The sequence below is a fragment of the Siniperca chuatsi genome, linkage group LG9, assembly GCF_020085105.1.
Source record: "Siniperca chuatsi isolate FFG_IHB_CAS linkage group LG9, ASM2008510v1, whole genome shotgun sequence".
NCBI lineage: Eukaryota > Metazoa > Chordata > Actinopteri > Centrarchiformes > Sinipercidae > Siniperca > Siniperca chuatsi.
In genome coordinates, this window is record NC_058050.1 from 20,334,935 (window position 1) to 20,354,624 (window position 19,690).

A 19,690-nucleotide genomic window follows, 5' to 3' on the forward strand; every position below is an offset into this window, starting at 1 on the left:
ACACACTTCATTCCTAAAATCTGTTCTTGTCTGTCTGTCTTTTCCAGGACTTGGAGCCACACTCTGTTTTGCTGATAAGCAGATGAATTTTTATTGTTCAAAGGCAGCAAGCTGCTTTCACAGCAAGATATGTACTGCACACACAAATATTTATGCTGTTGCTAATGAGAAACCCACAATTTAGCCAAAATAGGATAACACAAACACACATGCAAGTTCTTACTGTAGTATGTACACATATAATAAGCAGACATTAATGACTGTGACAAAAACACATCCAGACAAGCATGGATACACACATCTACAGTATGCAGAGAAAACACACCACATACACAAGCATTCACAGTTTTTTATCTATATTTATCTAATTAGGGCCACACCAAAACAGTTGAACTAACTGAAAATGCACAAACATACAGTATTTCAGTATCAGTAGCCTGAGACGACACTTTCATTTTACTGCAGAAAATTTTGAAAAGTTCCATTTCTCATATCTCACACTTTAACTAATGGGTTTAACCACAGACTGCCCACGTAATTAGTGGGAAAATAAAACCTAAAACACAGTTCACAATGATGATGATAATTCAATCACCACTAGTCCAAAACAGAAGGCTTTTGTTTGATGGGAGTAGTTCAACATTATCTGCAGTGGACATGGTTGTTGAAATAGAGCGACTGTATTGATAAAGCTGGTGCTTTAAAGGGGAAATCAACTCATCAAAGTCTGTTTACAGGTGTTGGGGAGTACTGCTGCATACAACAGGTAAAATAAGTATTGATCACATCACCATTTTTCTCCGTAAATATATTTCTAAAGGTGCTGTTGAAATGAAATTTTCACCAGATATTGATAACAACTCATGAAATCCACACATGCAAATACATCAAACCATAGATGTCCATAAATTAAGTTATGTGCTATAATGTTAAATGACACAGGGAGAAAGTATTGAACACGCTTACTGAAATTCATTTAATACTTCATACAAAAGCCTCTGTCGGTAACAACTGCTTCAAGACGCCTCCTGTATGGAGAAACGAGTTGCATGCATTGCTGAAGTGTGATTTTGGCCCCTTCTGCCACACAAACAGTCTTCAAATTTTGAAGGTTCATGGGCCTCTTCTATCAACTCTGATCTTTAGTTCTTTCCATAGATTTTCAATTGGATTCAAGTCAAGTGATTGGCTGGGCCATTCTAGCAGCTTTATTTTCTTTCTCTGAAACTAATTGAGAGTTTCCTTGGCTGTGTGTTTGGGATCATTGTCTTGCTGAAATGTCCACCCTCGTTCCATCTCCATCATTCTGGTAGATGGCAGCAGATTGTTATCAAGAATGTCGCTGTACATTTTCCCATTCATCCTTCCTTCAATTATATGAAGTTTGCCAGTACCGTATGCTGAAAAACAGCCCCTCACCATAATGTTTCCACCTCCAAACTTGTAACTGTTGGTGTGGTGTTTTGGGGGTGATGTGCAGTGCCATTTCTCCTCCAAACATGATGTGTATTATGGCATCCAAAGAGTTACATTTTGGTCTCATCTGAACAGACTATATTCTCCCAGTGTGTCACAAGCTTGTCCAAATGTTGTGCAAAACTAAATTAGCTTCAACATGCTTTTTCTTCAGTAATGGAGTCTTGCATGGTGAGCGTGCATGCAGGTCATGGCGGTTGAGTGCATTACTTATCGTTTTCTTTTAAACAATTGTACCTGCTAATTCCAGGTCCTTCTGAAGCTGTCCACAAGTGGTCCTTGGCTCTTGAACAACTCTTCTGATAAATCTTTTCACTACTCTGTCAGAAATCTTGCGAGGAGCACCTGGTCGTGGCCGGTTTACGGTGAAATGATGTTCTTTCCACTTCCGGATGATGGGCCTAACAGTGCTCACTGGAACATTCAGAAGTTTTAAATTCCTTCTGTAACCAATGCCATCAGTATGTTTTGCAACAATAAGGTTGCAAAGATCTTGCGAGAGCTCTTTGCTTTTACCCATCATGAGATGTTTCTTCTGTGACACCTTGATAATGAGACACCTTTTTATAGGCCATCAGGTGGGACTGAACCAGATAATATTAATTATAATATTAATTTGCACTGACAAGGGGCAGGATTGCTTTCTAATTACTAATTGCCTTGGCTTTCCATGCCTTTTTGCACCTCCCAGTGTTCAATACTTTTTCCCTGTGTCATTTAACATTATAACACACAACTTAATTTATGGACATCTATAGTTTGATTTCTTTGAATGTGTAGATTTCATGAGTTGTTACCAACATCTGGTGAATATTTCATTTCAATAGCACCTTTAGAAATATATTTACTGAGAAAAATGGTGACGTGTTCGATCCTTATTTTATGTGCTATATGTGGAAAAAGTTGTGTAAAGCCTTTTGTGGCTCCAGTGGTAGCTCATCATAAACTGATGAAGTTCAAGTGATGTCACTTGAGTCAGCGTCGGTTGCAGCTGAAGACTACAAGATTTTAAATTTTTTTTGATCTAATGAAAAATCTGGGGGTGTGGAGTTAGAAAGAAGTGGCATACCAGACCTCTGTAGTCCGTTCCTCACCTCTGCTTGAGGCTAGCGGCTCAGCGCTACATTACCTGCTCCTAGCATAAACACACCCAAATCTCTGACTGAACCGTTGGTGTTCGAGTTGAATTGTGGGTAATGTAAGCGCCAGGTTTTGACAAGGAAGAAGTGTGCGTGGAATAAAAAATACGATATCTCTGGTTCTGCTACATTGATATAGATGCTTTTTTTTTAACTGTCCAGAGTCCAACAATGTAATAGGAGTGCAATGCTAAATTGGCTGAAGTACTCTTTTAAGGATAACAAATGTTGCTACTTAACATAATAAGTTGTATGAGTTTTCTGTGTACCAGCCATATACGTTACTAATGTCACAAACCTTTATCGGAGCTTAACATAATATCATTTCAGATCCGTTAAGTTTCACTTCATTATTGAGATCCATAAGCCTCTACACAAAACAAATCATATTTACAAGACCATACAGCTCCTAGACAGCTCTGTGACACCTTCAAATTGACTCATTTAGAGTAGTTCATTTGTTAAGTAGTTTATTTAACCATATCCATTTCCTCCTTTGTAATTATTAAGCATGAAATTCATTATGGATTTTTCTGTGATGTGTGTGTGTGTTGGGGGTGGGGTGGCTTGTGGGTTGTTCCATGACACAGCAGGTCTGTAATTTCACTCACCATCAGTAACCTGTGGTCCTAAATTTACAGAGACAAAATAAAGAGGCTACACTGAACAAATAAAATCTGTTGGTTCACTTTGTGTGTTAGACGCAAAATTATGCTGGTGCTTTCAACAAGCATTGTAACATTGTAACAATTCAACAAGTCCTGTATAATGGTAGAGTAACCTTAAAATGATTTTGACATAATTTTATGTAATATATATCATAACAAGAATACTTAAAAAAAAAATAGGAACTCAGTGTATTACACTGTCATTCAGTATTATGCCTAATGACTTTATTTAACTACTGTACTGTAACTACATTTTTCGGTTTTTATTTATCTTACACGGTGCAGTAGTATAGTATTTTTCTTACGTGGTATCAGTATAATACTATAGGGATTAGCATATTTGCACAGCTTTAATGCAGGTTATTTTGTTGATGAAGATGAACGCAGTCAGTGGAATATTTATAATGTAACTTATGGTGCTAATAGGAGATTCTGTAGAGTAAAAACATAGCACTTAGGAATAATCAACCGATTCTGCCAGTTTACAGCCCTCAAACTAGAGGCTTGAGACTTGAATCTGCAATGTAACCAAGAGCCACTTCTTGGAGCTGCTCTGTTTACAGTGATTTACCAATCAACTGTGTGGCTCATATCAAATGTGTCCTTGGTATTACAGTACCAGAAAATAGAGTCCATGTCTCAGGAGCCACGATCTCTTAATAAAATATGGAGTTGTTGTAGATGTTGGCATGCAATCTAGCTTTGAGTTAGAAACACATGTCACACCATTCACCATTCTAGAGGCATGAATGATAGACATTTTCTACTCCAAGTGCTCATCTCATTGACTAGTTCGGTGTGATAGAACATCAGCCTTGAAACTCGCCATTTGCTTTAACTATATTCATCACTCAAGGAAAGATCTGTGTTTTCTGAAAATGTATTTCCCCCTTTTCCTAGGGAGGTCAGAGGTCAAGTATCAGAGACAGAATATTCTCATTATCTTGCTCAAGGACACTTCAACCAGGTGGAAGCTTGTTGAGTCTGTGAGCAGATGCCTTCCTGATGGACAATTTCCCAAATCACTACGCCACACTTTTGCCCAACATGTAATTTGTAAATGTTCATATAACCTATATACTAAAACCTACCCTCTTTACTTCGGTGAAAACTCTCATCTCATGTGAATGTAAGTAATAGGTCTTCTGAGCATGATGATAAGGATATTTCCAGAGAAGGGAAGAATGAAAATAAGATCTCTGAATTATATAATCTTTCTCATTTGTGCCCTGTCCCTCCCATCTGTGGCCTTATGATGAAAATTCAACTTGCTCAGTCAGGCCTGACAAATACTCCACTCGTGAATGAAAAAAAAAAACATTTTATTACAAAGTGCACACACACGTGAATACACACTCACATGCATTCATAGACACAGATGGAAGCACAGATAAACATGAGTACACACACACACACACAAACACACACACACACACACACACACATACACACACATCCCTAGCTCCCATCTAATCTCCTGAGCTCCCAGAGTTCCTGGCCTTGGGCCATTAGAATGGGCTAACCGAGTACAGAGGGAAAAGGAGAGAGATGGAGCAAAAGAGGAATGGGGGGAGGCAGTGAGTCAGGGGAGAGGGAGAGAGTGGCAGGCAGAGAGAGAGAGAGAGATTGAGATTTGCAAAGGGACAGGGAGGGAGGCGGAGAAAAGGCAGGAGACGGTGAGAGGGAGGGCGCTTGTCTTTGGGAAATGAAAATCCTTTACAATCTAAAGTGGTTTCCTCTCCCTTCCTTCCTCCATCCTGTGCTCTGTGCCCTCTCCCTCCCCCAGAGCTCCCACGCTGTTAACTAGAAAACTGTCAGTGTATTTAACATTGAACCTGCTACAAAGGACTTAAAGAAAATCTTTATATTATTTCAGAGAACAACACTGAAATGATAATTAATTTAACAGTAATTCTCAGGATAGTGTTTTTAGGGCTATCATTATAATGTATCTATGTACCATATATTAATATATTTACATATTGTTCCAGAGAGAAACATCAACTTTTCAGGGACAAAGAAGCCTTGAAGACAGTGCATTTTTGCGTTTATTGAACGGGGCTTGGGGTGTTTTAAAAGCCCCAGGAATCATCAAATATCAGAACACCACAAAATCATTTAGATGAAGTAAAATCATCACTGAAATTGGGATCACAAGGCTGTCACATGACAACAGCTGTTTACAAACTTATGGAAGACTATCCCTGCAGACTGCAAAGGATGAAGACCTTATTTATTTACCTGTCTCTTTGTCTAGATCTCTCACGCTCTCTACCTCTCTCTCTGGCTGAGGCTGGCTGCTAAATCATAAGTTTCAAAGGGTCCCCTTCCTTTTCTGTCAGCCCCAGGTTATTTTTACTCCCTCCCTCCACCTCCCCATGCCTCCTCCCATCCATCCCTCCCTTTCCAAGAGAACTCACTGTGCCAATTTGTACTCTCTTAGTCACGCTAAGCACTTATCTTGTCCCCACTGAATGCCTCTGCAATCAAACCAACACTTATCCGGTTGTAAGGCATTCTAATGGCCGACTGATAATGAAACTCCTTCATTGTGAGTTAACAACTGGCTAAGAGATGTATGAAGTCTACATCACAAGCAGTGAAATTGCTGATGAGGGCCACAGCATGTAAAAATCGCTTATGCTGCTACAGCTGCAGCTGCTGCATTCTGGTTATTGTTTGCATTAAATAATAAGCATACATTTATTGCTGAATGTATCAGTTTTCATTTCAGTTTTCAAAGTCTCTAATGTTTAGTAATTATAAAAATTTGAGCAGAAAAGGAAAGAAAAAAACAATAAAAACATAAAAGATAGTTCAACTATTTTGTGTTTGAGCAGCAAATGGTAATTTTAAAAGTAAATTTTCACAGCTTTTTTGTATTATTGATTATTTAAATCGGATTTTCACACATTTGTAAAAAATCACATTTGTTACTCCCATACACTTACCCTTATTCTCTTTCGAAAAGGCACAACACTCAGGGGCACACCTACCTTTATGACTTTTACTTTTTGTCCTTGTATCTAGCTAATGTGTATTTGACTCTAGCATATGATTTATGTGCACAATACAACAGCTCATTCTTGTAGCTGCGCACCATCACATGTGACTCCCCCAGCTACAAATTCAAACCTTTGCTCTATATTGATTCTTAGTTCACTTCTAAAGATGTATATTTTTAAAAACAGGTCACAAATACATTGTTTCATTTTTTTTTAAGTTATTGCCTCAAACAGCTGAGCACTGTAGTTTTTAGCAAATGTTACTCAAACAGGAGTAAATAGTGTATTTGTTGAGGACTATTTTCAGCTGTGGATTTATACACATTTGGTGCTCTAGTGAGTATTTATGGCCGCAGAACTATGCAGAATTCACTCAAAACAAACCACAGTGCCCATGTCCATGGTAATGAAGGAACATGTCACTGAGTGCAACAGTGTGGCTCACTGATGTGTTTTTAATTGTTTTTGGACAACAAAGGAGCTCTATGGCACATAGCAGAACACTATATCAGGCTTTGGCTACACAGGCAATACTTTTTAGTAGGATCAATTGCAATGGGTAAAAATGCAGACATCTCTACGGCCAATATATCCAAAACTCAACAACTCACACCAAAACAATCTAGATGGATATATAGCACTACAGGTGAGAGGAAAAATATGTATTTTGATTTTGGGGTGATTTTGGTCCCTTTAAGTAATCACAGCAGATGAAGTCTAAAAATTCACATTAAAATTTACAGTATGTCATCGGTATCAAACTGGCTTTTCCTTCATTCATACTACTGAAGTGGATGCGCTGATTACAGGGCATTTGTGCTGTTGTCCTAAACCATGTCAGTATACCTTTGAGTACAGCCCTGGCAGATGAGCAGCAATCATGCTGAACACATGCTCTTGTGTGCCTCTTCAAAAGCAGACGGCTACAATCATATTGATTAGTGCTTTGTTCAGACCACTCCAACAATCAAGCAGACCCTCGTCAGAAGACACTTGAGTGAGCCTCATTCCCCACAGAGACTATTTGAAACACATTGTGGTTATTGTATGGTGTTCTCCGTTTTGATTTGGCCAATGACAACAATGCCAACATCTTGCTTTCAAAAGCTCCTTAACTCTGAGTATCATTAGGGTGCAATCCTGAAATCATCTTCATAGAGAAGTAAAACAAAATAAAGGTACTCTAGCAGTGCATCATTTAGATAGATTAAAGGATGACATGCTCATTATGGCAGTCAATACTGTTGTGTTGTATAAGTGTAAAAACACACACTCTTACCACATAGCCAAACACACAATTTGGAGGCAAACACATGGACTTGCAACAGCACACTGGGTGGTTCACACAACCTATAATAATTTGTTTTAATTTGACGTCACACTGACGTCTGTTGACCAACATTTTTGACCATTGTAAAACCTTTGGATTCATTGGGGATGAAAAAAAGTACGAGAGGAAGGGATATATTAAAACAAAACCACTCCCCATAGTGCACTGATTGGTCTGTCTTTAAGCTGCCAAGTTTATTCAGTTCTCAACTGATGTTTTCCAGACTTACAAATCTCATTATCAAAATGAGTTTGTGAAGTATAGGGTGACTTTGCAAGGCAACAGATAACCATACTAAATAAAGTCAATGGATTCTCACTCACCTTTGCATTGATTAGTGTTCTTGTCCAGGATGGCCTTTGTTGACACAATCTTCCCATATCTGTAAAAACAACAATGAAACATTCTGATTAGCTGTTGAATCACTTTTGCTATTTTTAACATCTTAAGCAATGTTGGTTGTTGTTTGAGTCTTATGCAAACAAATTTTTAGCCATGCTGTATTGCTCTAGGGTAGGCCAATTCAATTGCCCAGAAGCAACCTCCAAGTGGCCCAGCATTCATAACTCTGATATATGACAAAATAAGTAAACTACATATATAGTGTATGGAAGTAGCTAACGAGTGAGCCATCTTGCTTCCTTCTCATCTCTGTTCAGAGTTCCACATGCACAATACTGATCGGGCAGGATGTTTACGGATGTAGCGACACCTCCAATCATATCTTTCACAAATCAACGTTTTGAGTGAGTTCCGACCACGCTTAGCAGCTTTTAAAAACATCTGGCTATTGACAGTCACAAGTAGGGAAGTGCTCTACTGAAAATATGTCTGTCAACACTGAAAAATAAATTTGACAATGAAAACCAACAGTTTAACCCTGCCTGGACTGGCAAGTATTTGTTAAAAGTTTTAATTTGTCAAATACTTACAGGTATTTGGTTTGTGACCAAATACCTGTAAAACTAATGACATTTCCATCAGCCTCAGCTTTGTTTTGTGTTTAGTGCTAATTAGCAAATGTTAGCATGCAAACACGCAAACTGAGATGCTGAATATGGTATTATTCCTGCTAAACATCAGCATGTTAGCATTGTGAGCATGTTTCCAAGCTAGCATTAGCATTTAGATCAAAGCACCTCTGTACCTAGGTAGAACAAAGTAGTGTCTAAATTCGAGAAATGTTACCTCCTCTGAGACATTTTTTACATTTTCTATCTATGCTTCTATCTATCCATTCTGTCCTTATCTGTTTGAAATCCCACCCGCAGGCCTCAGAACACAGACAGTACTGTCTCATAAATGATGATGATAACCAGACATCTGTATGGCACCCAATCCTGCTTGGAGGGCCTATAAGACAGACAGACAACCTCCATACCTCTTTCTATCTGTTCTCTCTGCCAACTTTAAATGTCTACCGTCCATTTCGCTACCTTACTCTCCTTCTTACGTTTGACACCTCTGGCTCTCTTTTTGTCTTCTTCCCTTATTTTCCCATCCATTCCACTTCTATTCTCCAGCTCTCTCAGAAAGAAGTTAATAATGTTTCTTATCAGCCCCGGTCTTTCAGTCCACTTGGAAAGGGAGGAGCGAGAAACAGACAGAAAACTGAGAAAGAGGCTGAGAAGGTATGAAGAGAGAAGTGGGAGAAAGAGAGGGGAAAACAGAGTCAGGAAGAGAGAGGGAAAAAAAGACTGAGACAAGCTTGGATTGCTTAGATCAGTCTGGATCACTGCCTGGCTCTGTAGATGAGACTTTTTAATTAATGTTTTAACACTACTGCACAATGGCTGACTGGCTGGCTGAGTGACTATCAAACAGATTGACAGACTGACAAGCTGGCTGACTGGCTGACTGGCTGATGGCCACAGGCGAGGGATGGAAGCATATTCCCTCTACCCTTTTAGAGAAAAAGAGGAAGACAACAGAAACGACAGAGAGACCAGGGGAAGATACAGTGTGGGAGGTTACGAGCCAAGAGGATGAAAAAAGTGAAGGGAGGGGGAGAGAGACTCGGAGGAATGAGAAATAGACGAGGAGAGGGAGCGCAGTCAGTCAAAAGATAAAAAGAAACACTGAAGGTGAGGAGGAAGCGAGGTAGTCAGGGAGCGATAGAGAGATAGTAAAAGGTGTTTAATAAAGAAGAGATCATTTAGTTGTCACCATCAGGAGAGTCTCTGTCAGCCAACTGCTTCTGTCAGTGAGAAGAAGAGAACAGAGACTAGCTCGCTTGACAGCCTCACATCAAACTCTATTGGGACAGGAGACTTTAGAAATAAAGACAGAAAAAGGCTTTAAAGGGCTGATATCACACATAACACGACAGCTGAGCAGCTTATGATCTTGAAGTTGGTAGAGAGAAAATCACCACTTGTTTTTCAAACAATTTTCACACATTTTCCTGCTATTTAAGATATTTTTAGGGTATTTACAAATCCACCGATTGTGGCAGGCTAAAATCAAATCTAATGTTTGTCAGAGTGTTTTTTTGGTCATGTCCGGTGGTAAACAAGGTCTTTGGCCTGCGGTTTGGGGAGCAATCCACCCATTGCAGATGGGGGAAAAAAAACTCTAACTAATCGCCCACACATATACGCAAAGACAAACACACATGCAGACGCACACGCAAGGCAACATCACAGATCAAAAACACCAAAGCAGTAATCACACACATTACATACACCATCTGGCAATACCCGGCTCTTTGTTGACTTCTGCCTCGCTGTGATTCAAACTTGGTGTGTGTGTGTGTGTGTGTGTGTGTGTGTGTGAATGTGCCTGGACACATTTGAGTATACAAATACTTGTGTGGGTGTGATTTCTTGCAATTACATGTGTGTGGAATGAGTATGAATGCATGACAAAGATCTCATGCACCGGCCATGTTCTGGCAGGTTGTTATTCTCGGGAGAAAAGTGAAAAATTTCCAGACTGTTTGTTTGTGTGTGTGTGTGTGTGTGTGTGTGTGTGTGTTTGTGTGTGTTTCATGTTCTTATTACTTATTATTATACACTAACCCATGGGGATTTGTATCACCATGGGGACAAAAATTGTGGCCCCCATGGGTAGAGACTGCTTTTTGAGGGTTAAGACTTGTTGCAATTAGGTTAAGGTTAGGGTCTACGGAAAGCATTATGTCAATGAATGTCCCCTACTGGGATAGTGAAACAACTGTGTGTGTGTGTGTGTGTGTGTGTGTGTGTGTGTGTGTGTGTGTGTGTGTGTGTGTGTGTGAGTATCTGTGCATGTGTGTGAAAAAGAAAGAGAGTGTCTGAGGGAGCGAGAGAAAGACAGAGGAAGAGGTACCTGGCTCGACACATTATGAATCTTGAAAAAATATGTTCACAGTTGTCTGTTTTCACAAAGTGGAAAACAAATACAGCGTGTGTTTAATGCGTGGCTGACAAGTCAAGTCAAATTTATTTATATAGCCCAATATCATAAATCACAATTTGTCTCAAGGGGCTTTAAAATTTGTACAGCATACAACACCCTCTCTCCATGGAGCCTCGATTCGAATGAGGAAAAACTCCCCCAAAAAACCCTTTTAATGGAGGGAAAAATAGAAGACAGAGAAGGGATCCCTCTCTCAGGATGGACAGACATGCAGTAGATGTTGTGCGTACAGAGTAGAAAGGCTGTGTTTGTGTGTGTTTGTGTGTGTGTGTGTGTGTGTGTGTGTGTGTGTGTGTGTGTGTGTGTGTGTGTTATCATCAGATCAATGTGTGTGACGTACAAGTATAAATCCACCTGTTCCTTCTCTAGTTAGCTGGACTGGAAAACAAAAGAAGAGGAGAGGAGAGGAGAGGAGAGAGGGATGACGCCATGGCCTTGGGGAAATGTCAAATTACAACAACACTGCGCCATCCAAAATGGCGTCTCACTCTGGACTTGATTCAGTGGTAAAATTCCATTTTATCCAGACAGCTACAGCAATCTGCTATTGTGGTGAAGAAATGGAGGAAAGTATTGATAATAGATCAGATGATGAAGTAAGGAAGTTGAGGAGAGCGTGGAATAAGAGGAGAGGAAAGTGCAGAATGTCCTGTTCTGTGTTCCAGTCCCAACTGGAACCCTTTCATTGATTCCAGCAGGAGCCTGTAGCCAGTTGAAATAACATCGACCTGCACTTGACCCAATGGCAGTGACACATGAGATACTCATAACAGCTATTGAAATACTTACAACATACCAACAAAGAACTACAAGGAGCCAGATGGTTAGGGTTAGCACTTCCTTATTCCATTACTTTCCATTGTGCCAAAGAAACAGTAAGTGAATAGGTTCTGAAAGGGATCTGAGTGTGTAATTTGTTTCCACTGGATGTTCATCAAGACTAAAGAGTCCATAATTGGAGTGTGTGAAGCAATAGTGGAGCAATTTTCCAACAAGTGATCTAAGCCACAGCTAGACCTGTAGTTCTGTAACCAAACTTTTCTTTCCCCTGAAATATAAATATAAGGATGCTTGTTCTGTTTTGTCATTGTATATACAGTATAACACAAGGCTGAAAGTTTATTTCCAATCTGCTCAATTGATTCCCATTTTATGTCTTCCCATCGTGCAGTTCCATAACATTTGTCGCTGTCAGTCCCATCCAGGTGACACCACTTTTACTCCCAATCCTGAGACAGGAAATCATGATTCAAGAGGTGTGTATAACAGAGCTTATACTTCAGATGTGATCATATAACTGTATATTTATAACAAGTGAGATAATAAGAAGTTAATTTTAGACTTTTCCTGTGTTTGTTTTCAGGCTTTTGAATGAAATCCTTCAAAATCATAGATTTTGTCTCATCACATAACTCCTAACCCTGCAGAAGTATCTACATTTGGTCAACAAGTTGTTTTTATATCATAAAGTACTTGCCAGGAGTAGGTGGCTTTTCTCTATTTTCTTTGGCTTCATAGAAATGCTACAAAGTCCCACAATATAGTAGCTAGAAAAGTGCACCTTTCCACAGGATCAGTCGGGGGTTTCACCTGACAGGCTGACTTTTTATGAAAATAGGAAATGCTACATGTCTTCTTTAACACATGGAAACTCCATAGAATCCTTTCCAAAACTGAAGTTTTGATTTTTTTTTTCCACCAAGAAATGCGATACACAAAGAATAATAAGACCACTGAAATTGACAGTATTTTCCAGGCTGTCAAGATTTGAGAAGGAACGTCAATACAAAATTCAGTGCACCCAATTTTGGCAGGCTTGACAAAATCTGGCTGTGTGTGTGTGTTTGTGTCTGTGTGTGTGTGTGTGTGTGTGAAGTGTTAATGACAGTCCTCAGAGGGCCCTCACAGCATCAGATCTGTGTTTTCATTTCCTTGTGGAACACCGTCAGCCTATGGATGCTCACTGTTTGATGTCTACTGAACCGCCGTTGCCACCCACACCCCCACAAACACACACACACATCATTTCTACATCCCCCCGGAATGTCTGAGTGTATATATACATTATGTATACATACACGTTCTGTGTGTTTGTAAGTTGTGTGTGTTCTGTCTGAGGCTGTGCATGTGTTTGAGTGTGTGTGGGTGTGCATGCATGAGCATACACACAGGATGGTCTCTGTGTGTGGTATCTCCTAATTGGGGATCCGATACAGCTGTCTTGTCTCTTGCATTTCCCTCATTTTCCCCTGTCTCTGCTAGTTAGACACAGACAAACACAGAGGGAGGACTGCAAGTGTGCAGTGCTTCAGAAGTCTTCGAATTCCTTCCCCATATGTAGTTAAACATGTTCAGGCGCCATTAAGAAATTAATTCTTGGAGTGTTTCAATGATGAAAAGGCAATGTGTTGGGAATTCGGAAGATGGCTCGATGTCACTGAAATATGCAAATATTCCATGAAGTGGAATGAAGAACAAAAAAATCCATTTCATTTTCAGAAAAAGCATTAGTTGATATGTTTCTTTTCTTATCCTTATTTTCCTTTCATCTGATAATACTATGGGGTAGAGCGTGGACTTTTGCCATAAAGATTTATGTCAGACCAAATAGCTGGGTATTACTCTATTTCAAATACAGTGTTGGCAAAAGAACATGACTGTTGACCCTAAGGGCTGGGTTATGCTAGAAAAGACCAAGTTCGTAAGACATGTTGTCCGACCACGTCGGAAGGCAAAAGTGTTTATAGCTGTTCCAAATGGCCACATTCGAAGACGGGGTGAAAAAGCGGTCATCACAGAGAGGGGCGAGACTCAGTAATAGTTCAAATGGGGAAAATGGTCCATGCTTTCAGACAGTCTCTCCTGGAAGGCATTCATAGTGTTGCACTCTGTTGTAAACACAAAAAGTGACAGAAATAGATGTGTAACAGATGAAAAACAAGAACTAGAGAGAGAAGTTGAAACCCTGCTTACTTTCTTACCTCTGAACAGCTGGCCAATCGCCAATTGGATCATCGGTTTCAGAAAGTTACAAGAAATTATCAGATACCCCCCCAATTCCGCTGTCGGAAAGGTGTGGGTGGAGTTTCGAAAGCTAGCCATTGATTTGCAGTTTCATCTGGTGGGGTATGTTCCTTTTAAGAGTCAACAAACTCAGAGCAGTAGAGAAGATCAATAATGACATGTGATATGTACAACATAGACAGCTAGTATTTAAAGCACACCTACACAGGTGATTTCACTTATTTTGGCAGACGACTTTTTAATCAATTTCTTTTACTAACACAGCTACACTATACACTCTCTGCACAGACAAGGATTTTCTGTCTCTATGCGCATTCCTCTTTGCTTTGCCTACACTGACAGTTCTATTGGCTACATTAGCGGCAGAAGATAAACACCATGCTTGCTGTAACGTGTGTCCACCAAGTCTGTGAGTTAGCAACAAATATTTGATAAAGTTTCTTTATTATAAATTAGACAACAATACAGTTAGCAACTTCTTTTTTCATCTCCAAGACATTTGTCACTCCATAGAAAAAATGGACACCTATCAAAATATTACTGCTTCTATTCAAGAAAAAGGTTTAAGCACTATAACTTAAATCAATTCTTGTCCACAGAGTTTTTCTCATTAAACAGTAAGATAATTAAAGATGGAATCTATCTTAATATTAGATAATAAATTTCAGGACAGAAAGATATTTCTAGGGTTCAGGTATTCATATCAATCAACTGCTACCAAAACATCAAAGCTTTTCAAATTTCCATGAGCCATTGCAATTTTTAGAGCAAGATTTCGTTTTTTCTAACTCAGCTGCTGATGATTAACAAGAGATTGTGAACTCATTCAGTGTTTTATATTCTTCTTCAGTGATTTCTCCTGTGAGTGGCTTTGAGTGGTTAAAGCTCGACTGTCCTTATACAACCCCTCGATCATGAAGTAGAGAGGGACAGACAGATAGATAGATAGATAGATAGATAGATAGATAGATAGATAGATAGATAGATAGATAGATAGATAGATAGATAGATAGATAGATAGATAGATAGATAGATAGATAGATAGATAGATAGATAGATAGATAGATAGATAGATAGATAGATAGCCAAAGACAGATAGATAGCCAAAGACAGATAGATAAAAGTAGTGAATCAGTGGTACGCTTGAGAGAGAGAGACAGAAAGACAACAAGTGTGAGTGAAAGCGAGAGAGAGAAATTGCCCTTGTGCTCCGCTTTGAATTCCGCTCACGTTCTGCTCTGTCCCCAGACGTTAAAAGTGTGTCCATAGTTTGGGCGACCGGGGGAGTGATTGGAAATGTCAGCTGACAACAGCACTTTTCACTGACACTCTGAGAACTGGCACAGAGACAGAGAGAAGGATGGAGGGAGGAAACGAGGAGGATGACAGTATGGGAAGGGAGAGGATGGTGCTGGTGGGCGAGTTGGCACACAAAAAAGCCACGCTTGGTAACAATAAGGATGAGGATGACATTGATTTGAAAGAGTGTGTGTGTATGAGTGTGTCGGTGTCAAGGGACTGTCCTTCCATTATTCATTGTAACTGTGTGCATGAATGAAATGCCTTATTGTGTGTGTTTGTGTGTGCGCATGCGTGCATGTCATGTCAGTGAGTGACAGGAAACTGCCACTCTATTTCCGAAAGCCGGAGAGATTTGGAAAGCCAAGGCTAAGACTGCTGCCCAACAGCACACACAGGCGCCCCTCCTCCACTGACCTTTCCTAAATGTTACTGGCCACTTGGCACACTGACTGGGCCTCTAATGAAACTTTTATTGGCCCCCATTTTTCACCCTGTTTCTCCAGAATGCCTCCAGGGCTAAGCTGAAATACAACAGGCTTGAACTTCAGCTGACACGCAGGAGGGCAAGGTATGGTGAGTGTGTGTGTGTGTGTGTTATAGTCTTCACATTTTATCTTTATCTCCCTTTTTCTTTATTCCACAATCAATTAGATCAATTAGAAATGTTTATGAGATAATTTAAAGCCCTTACCTGCAGAATATTTAGCTCAATATATCATTCTCCAATTACATTTGACAATAACAGGAAATAGCTGTAGGCAAACAAGACCCTCTCTGGGAGAGCTGGTTTATCATTTACATTACATTCTGTGTTGACTCTGTTTGTCCACATGGGGACAGTTGGGAATGAAATGTGCAGGACCGACTTTTACCACGAAGGAAGAGAACAGGGTGAGAAGAGCCAAACGGCTGAAGTTACTAGGACTTCAAGGAATAATCAGGATAACCACATCATTCACCAGTATATTATCAAGAGGAACAGATACGCTCAACTATATTACTGTGACGGTAATCTGTCTTCTAGTGTCATATCAGAATGTTAGCGGAAATGCGTCATTAGCTATGAGGGTCAGTACAACATTCTCCTTTCACACATATTTTCACGCTCACATTCATTTATTTTCACTCTTACACCCACACATTTTCACATTTATGTCATATATATTTTCATACATTTACATTTCATTTACATGCAGTCAATGTATACACACACACACACACACACACACACATATATATATATATATATATATATATATAATATATGTATGTCTGAATAAAATATATGTAAGTCTTTCTGAATATGTAACATCACCAAAGAAGTCTATAATGATAAAACCTCTTCCATATTAGGTTTGCTGAGAAGTACAATAGATTTCTGCTCAAAATGTTCTTATGACCATATAAAATTAGTAGTTTGACTTTACATTACTGTACAAGGTCACCTCCACTGTCACACATGCATACATTCTTCTCTTACATGCATATACTTTCTTCCGACATACATATATTATATATATATATTAAATGTATGCACTGACTGCATGTGCATAAGAGCAAATGTACAAATGTGTGCGTTAAAAAATATGTATGTATGTATGAAAGGAGAATGTATGTATGTGAGAGGACCAGAATGTATTATGGCTTGTACAGCCCCTCATAATTAGCACTGACTTGCTCACAACCTTTGGTGTAAAACTGGTTTCCAAACTATTACTAGAAATGTTATTACCAGATCTCAATCAAGTATGTTTGCCCACAATTCCTATCCAAGTCATTTAATGCTAAGTATTAGTATTTAAATTTGTCTCAAGTGAAGAAAATCAATCCAGTTTAAAACTGCATTAAGAAAAATATAATCTGCTTGGCTATATGTTTCATTCAAAGTTTCATTTTGTAATTATACCACCAATATGATGGGAAACAACACAATATAAAACAACTATTGCTACTAACACTGGATCAGAATTTGTTCAAACGTAAAATAGCTGCTAGTAAATAATGAGTATATGCCTTCATCAGCTCCAATACCAATCTTGCAGATCAGTTCTAATATAGCTTTTACTCAAATGTTTAGATGACTTGCAATAGCTACTGTAAAATACTGGATTGCCAAAATCATCACATTTCAAATTCTACTAGTATCACTTGGTAGCATTAACTACAATTACAATTACATTTCTATTCAGCCTAATTTTACTACTATTATCATGGAGTGGAGACATGCTGTAAAATATTTCCATGTCAAGAAATGTCTCAAACCGTTTTACATATCTGTTAAAGATTGAGGCATTTATATCTTCTGCTGATGGATAGAAGAAGTGTGTGTGTGTGTGTGTTTCTGTCCACAGAAGGGAGCGGATGGGTTAGGCCCAGCTGGGTTGTGTTTTTTCCTCTGAGGAAGAACAGGGGAGGGACAGAGAGGTCAAGAGCAAACTGTTGATACTCATTATAAGCTGCTGTTGGACTCACGCAAAACTAATTACCACAAGCTGAACTGAACAGAGCTCGGCTGCGCTGAAGGATGCATCTGCAGAGCGAGGACAGGGTAAGATTAAGTTGAATAGAATAGAATACAATAGAACTCACGGCTGGCAGAGTTTGATGAGGTCCTGGTCGGTGGTGGCAGGTGGCAGGCCTCTGATGTACAGGTTGGTCTTACTAAGCTGCTCCACTAGCCCTCCTCCGTGACCTCCTCCTCCACCTCCACCTCCTCCAGTGGTCCCAGGGCTGGGCGGAGCCATGGGCGGAGGGGGAGGAGCATAGGACTGCTGCAGAGAAAGAAAGAAAAGGAAAGGAAAAGGTCACCTAAGGTCACAACACAATGCCCTTTTCTATGCCATAATAATTACAAATTTAATAATGCCAAAAAAGTTATTTTAAACCCCCCTCCCCGTCCTACCCATCAAACAAAACATAATCTTTCTACCGAACTCCTGAACTCACATTCTTTTGAATAATCTCTTCCTGCATCAAGTCCCACATCAATTTCTTGATTCAACAGGAAGCACATCCGATTAAGGCAGCAGGATATGTGTAATTAGTAGTGCTCATTATGATCATGGTACCAAGTTTTACTATGAGAGCTTGTATCAATAACAATAACAACAGGCTGTGCTGCATCTTAGCAGTAACCTCTCCAGCTTTAGCTAGCTTTAATGACAATGCAATAAACATGCCTATTCAGCCAGTGTTATTATCATGACTGGAGTAACCTGCTGTAAGTTACAGTGTTTTCATGTTATGGAACAGGAAATGTGTCGAGCCATTGGCAGCTTTGTTGTGATGAAGAAGTTTACAAAGTGTTGATGGACAGAAGGCTCTGAGCATGTGACGTGTCGGTGGTGTGTGTACTTGCGAATCGCAAAGTAAAAGTTGCATCAGCTGTCTTGACAGGTCATTTAGTCTAAAACTAAATCTTAAAAAGCAGAATTGGATCAAAATGATAAAAGGAAATCATCTTGAATCAAACGACACTTTCTTGATACCAGTGATCTCCCTACCTCTGTCAACTATTTCTTAAACCACACAAGACTGCATTGGGCACATCTACTGTGCTTCAAGAAGTTTTTTGTCGAGGATCCCATTATGGGTGCACAAACCAGGCCATCCAGTGTTTATTCCAGGCCTGGACCCATTATCACCCCTAACTTACTCAAATATTTCCTATCGGCCTCCACTGTCCAATTACACAGCTCAATGCTGACTAAATGACTTAATAAGATGACCATTTCTGGCAGGGAGGATTAATGAGTGTTTGGAACTGATGGGTTTCAGAGAGCAGCACACCCACCCCTGCCCGCCTGCTGCCTTAGGCAAACTATTAGGTTAAGTTCGGAGGAAGTAAACAAGCCAGATGGCTCACATGACGACAGCGTTCAAAACACTCTGTCTGCTTCCTTGATGTTTGGAGCAAAACAGCCACACTGGCTCGACAAAGAAATCTGGTCTCAGCACTGGTCCCACTGCAGGGAACTAGATGGAACAAGTTCAAGACCCTGCTACAGTTTGAAATGATCACAGGCCAGTTCCACTGTGTGCCACAATGACGAGTGAGAGCGACAGGGAAAGAAAGTGGAGGGAGGGAAGGAGACAGGTGAGACAGGAAGTGTATGTGCTTGGATGTGTACTGTATTTGGCGGATGTATGTGCATGCGTGTACGCAAATGCTAGTGAGAATGTGTGAGCTTGTGTGCGAACCGATGTTTGTGATAATGACAGGTTGTCACCTCACAGCGATGTGGAGCCTGAACGCTGATTAATCCATTACCTGTACTTCCCTCAACTGGCACACAATTCCTGACACACACACACACACACACACACACACACACACACACAAGCACG

General features: G+C 39.8%; 1 protein-coding gene across 5 annotated transcripts in view; it reads right to left on the minus strand.

Annotated features, from left to right (window-relative positions):
• LOC122881519 (RNA-binding motif, single-stranded-interacting protein 3-like) overlaps positions 1–19,690 on the minus strand; it is a 114,213-nt gene that overhangs the window by 62,942 nt on the left and 31,581 nt on the right. For 3 of the 5 annotated variants that reach the window (XM_044207798.1, XM_044207800.1, XM_044207802.1), the window contains exons 2-3: positions 17,933–18,114; positions 7,942–8,000 (exon numbers count right to left, since the gene is read on the minus strand). In XM_044207798.1, coding sequence (XP_044063733.1) covers positions 7,942–8,000; positions 17,933–18,114 — 241 coding nt within the window. The remainder of the gene's footprint in view (positions 1–7,941; positions 8,001–17,932; positions 18,115–19,690) is intronic. The other 2 variants (XM_044207799.1, XM_044207801.1) reach the window with 1 other exon arrangement.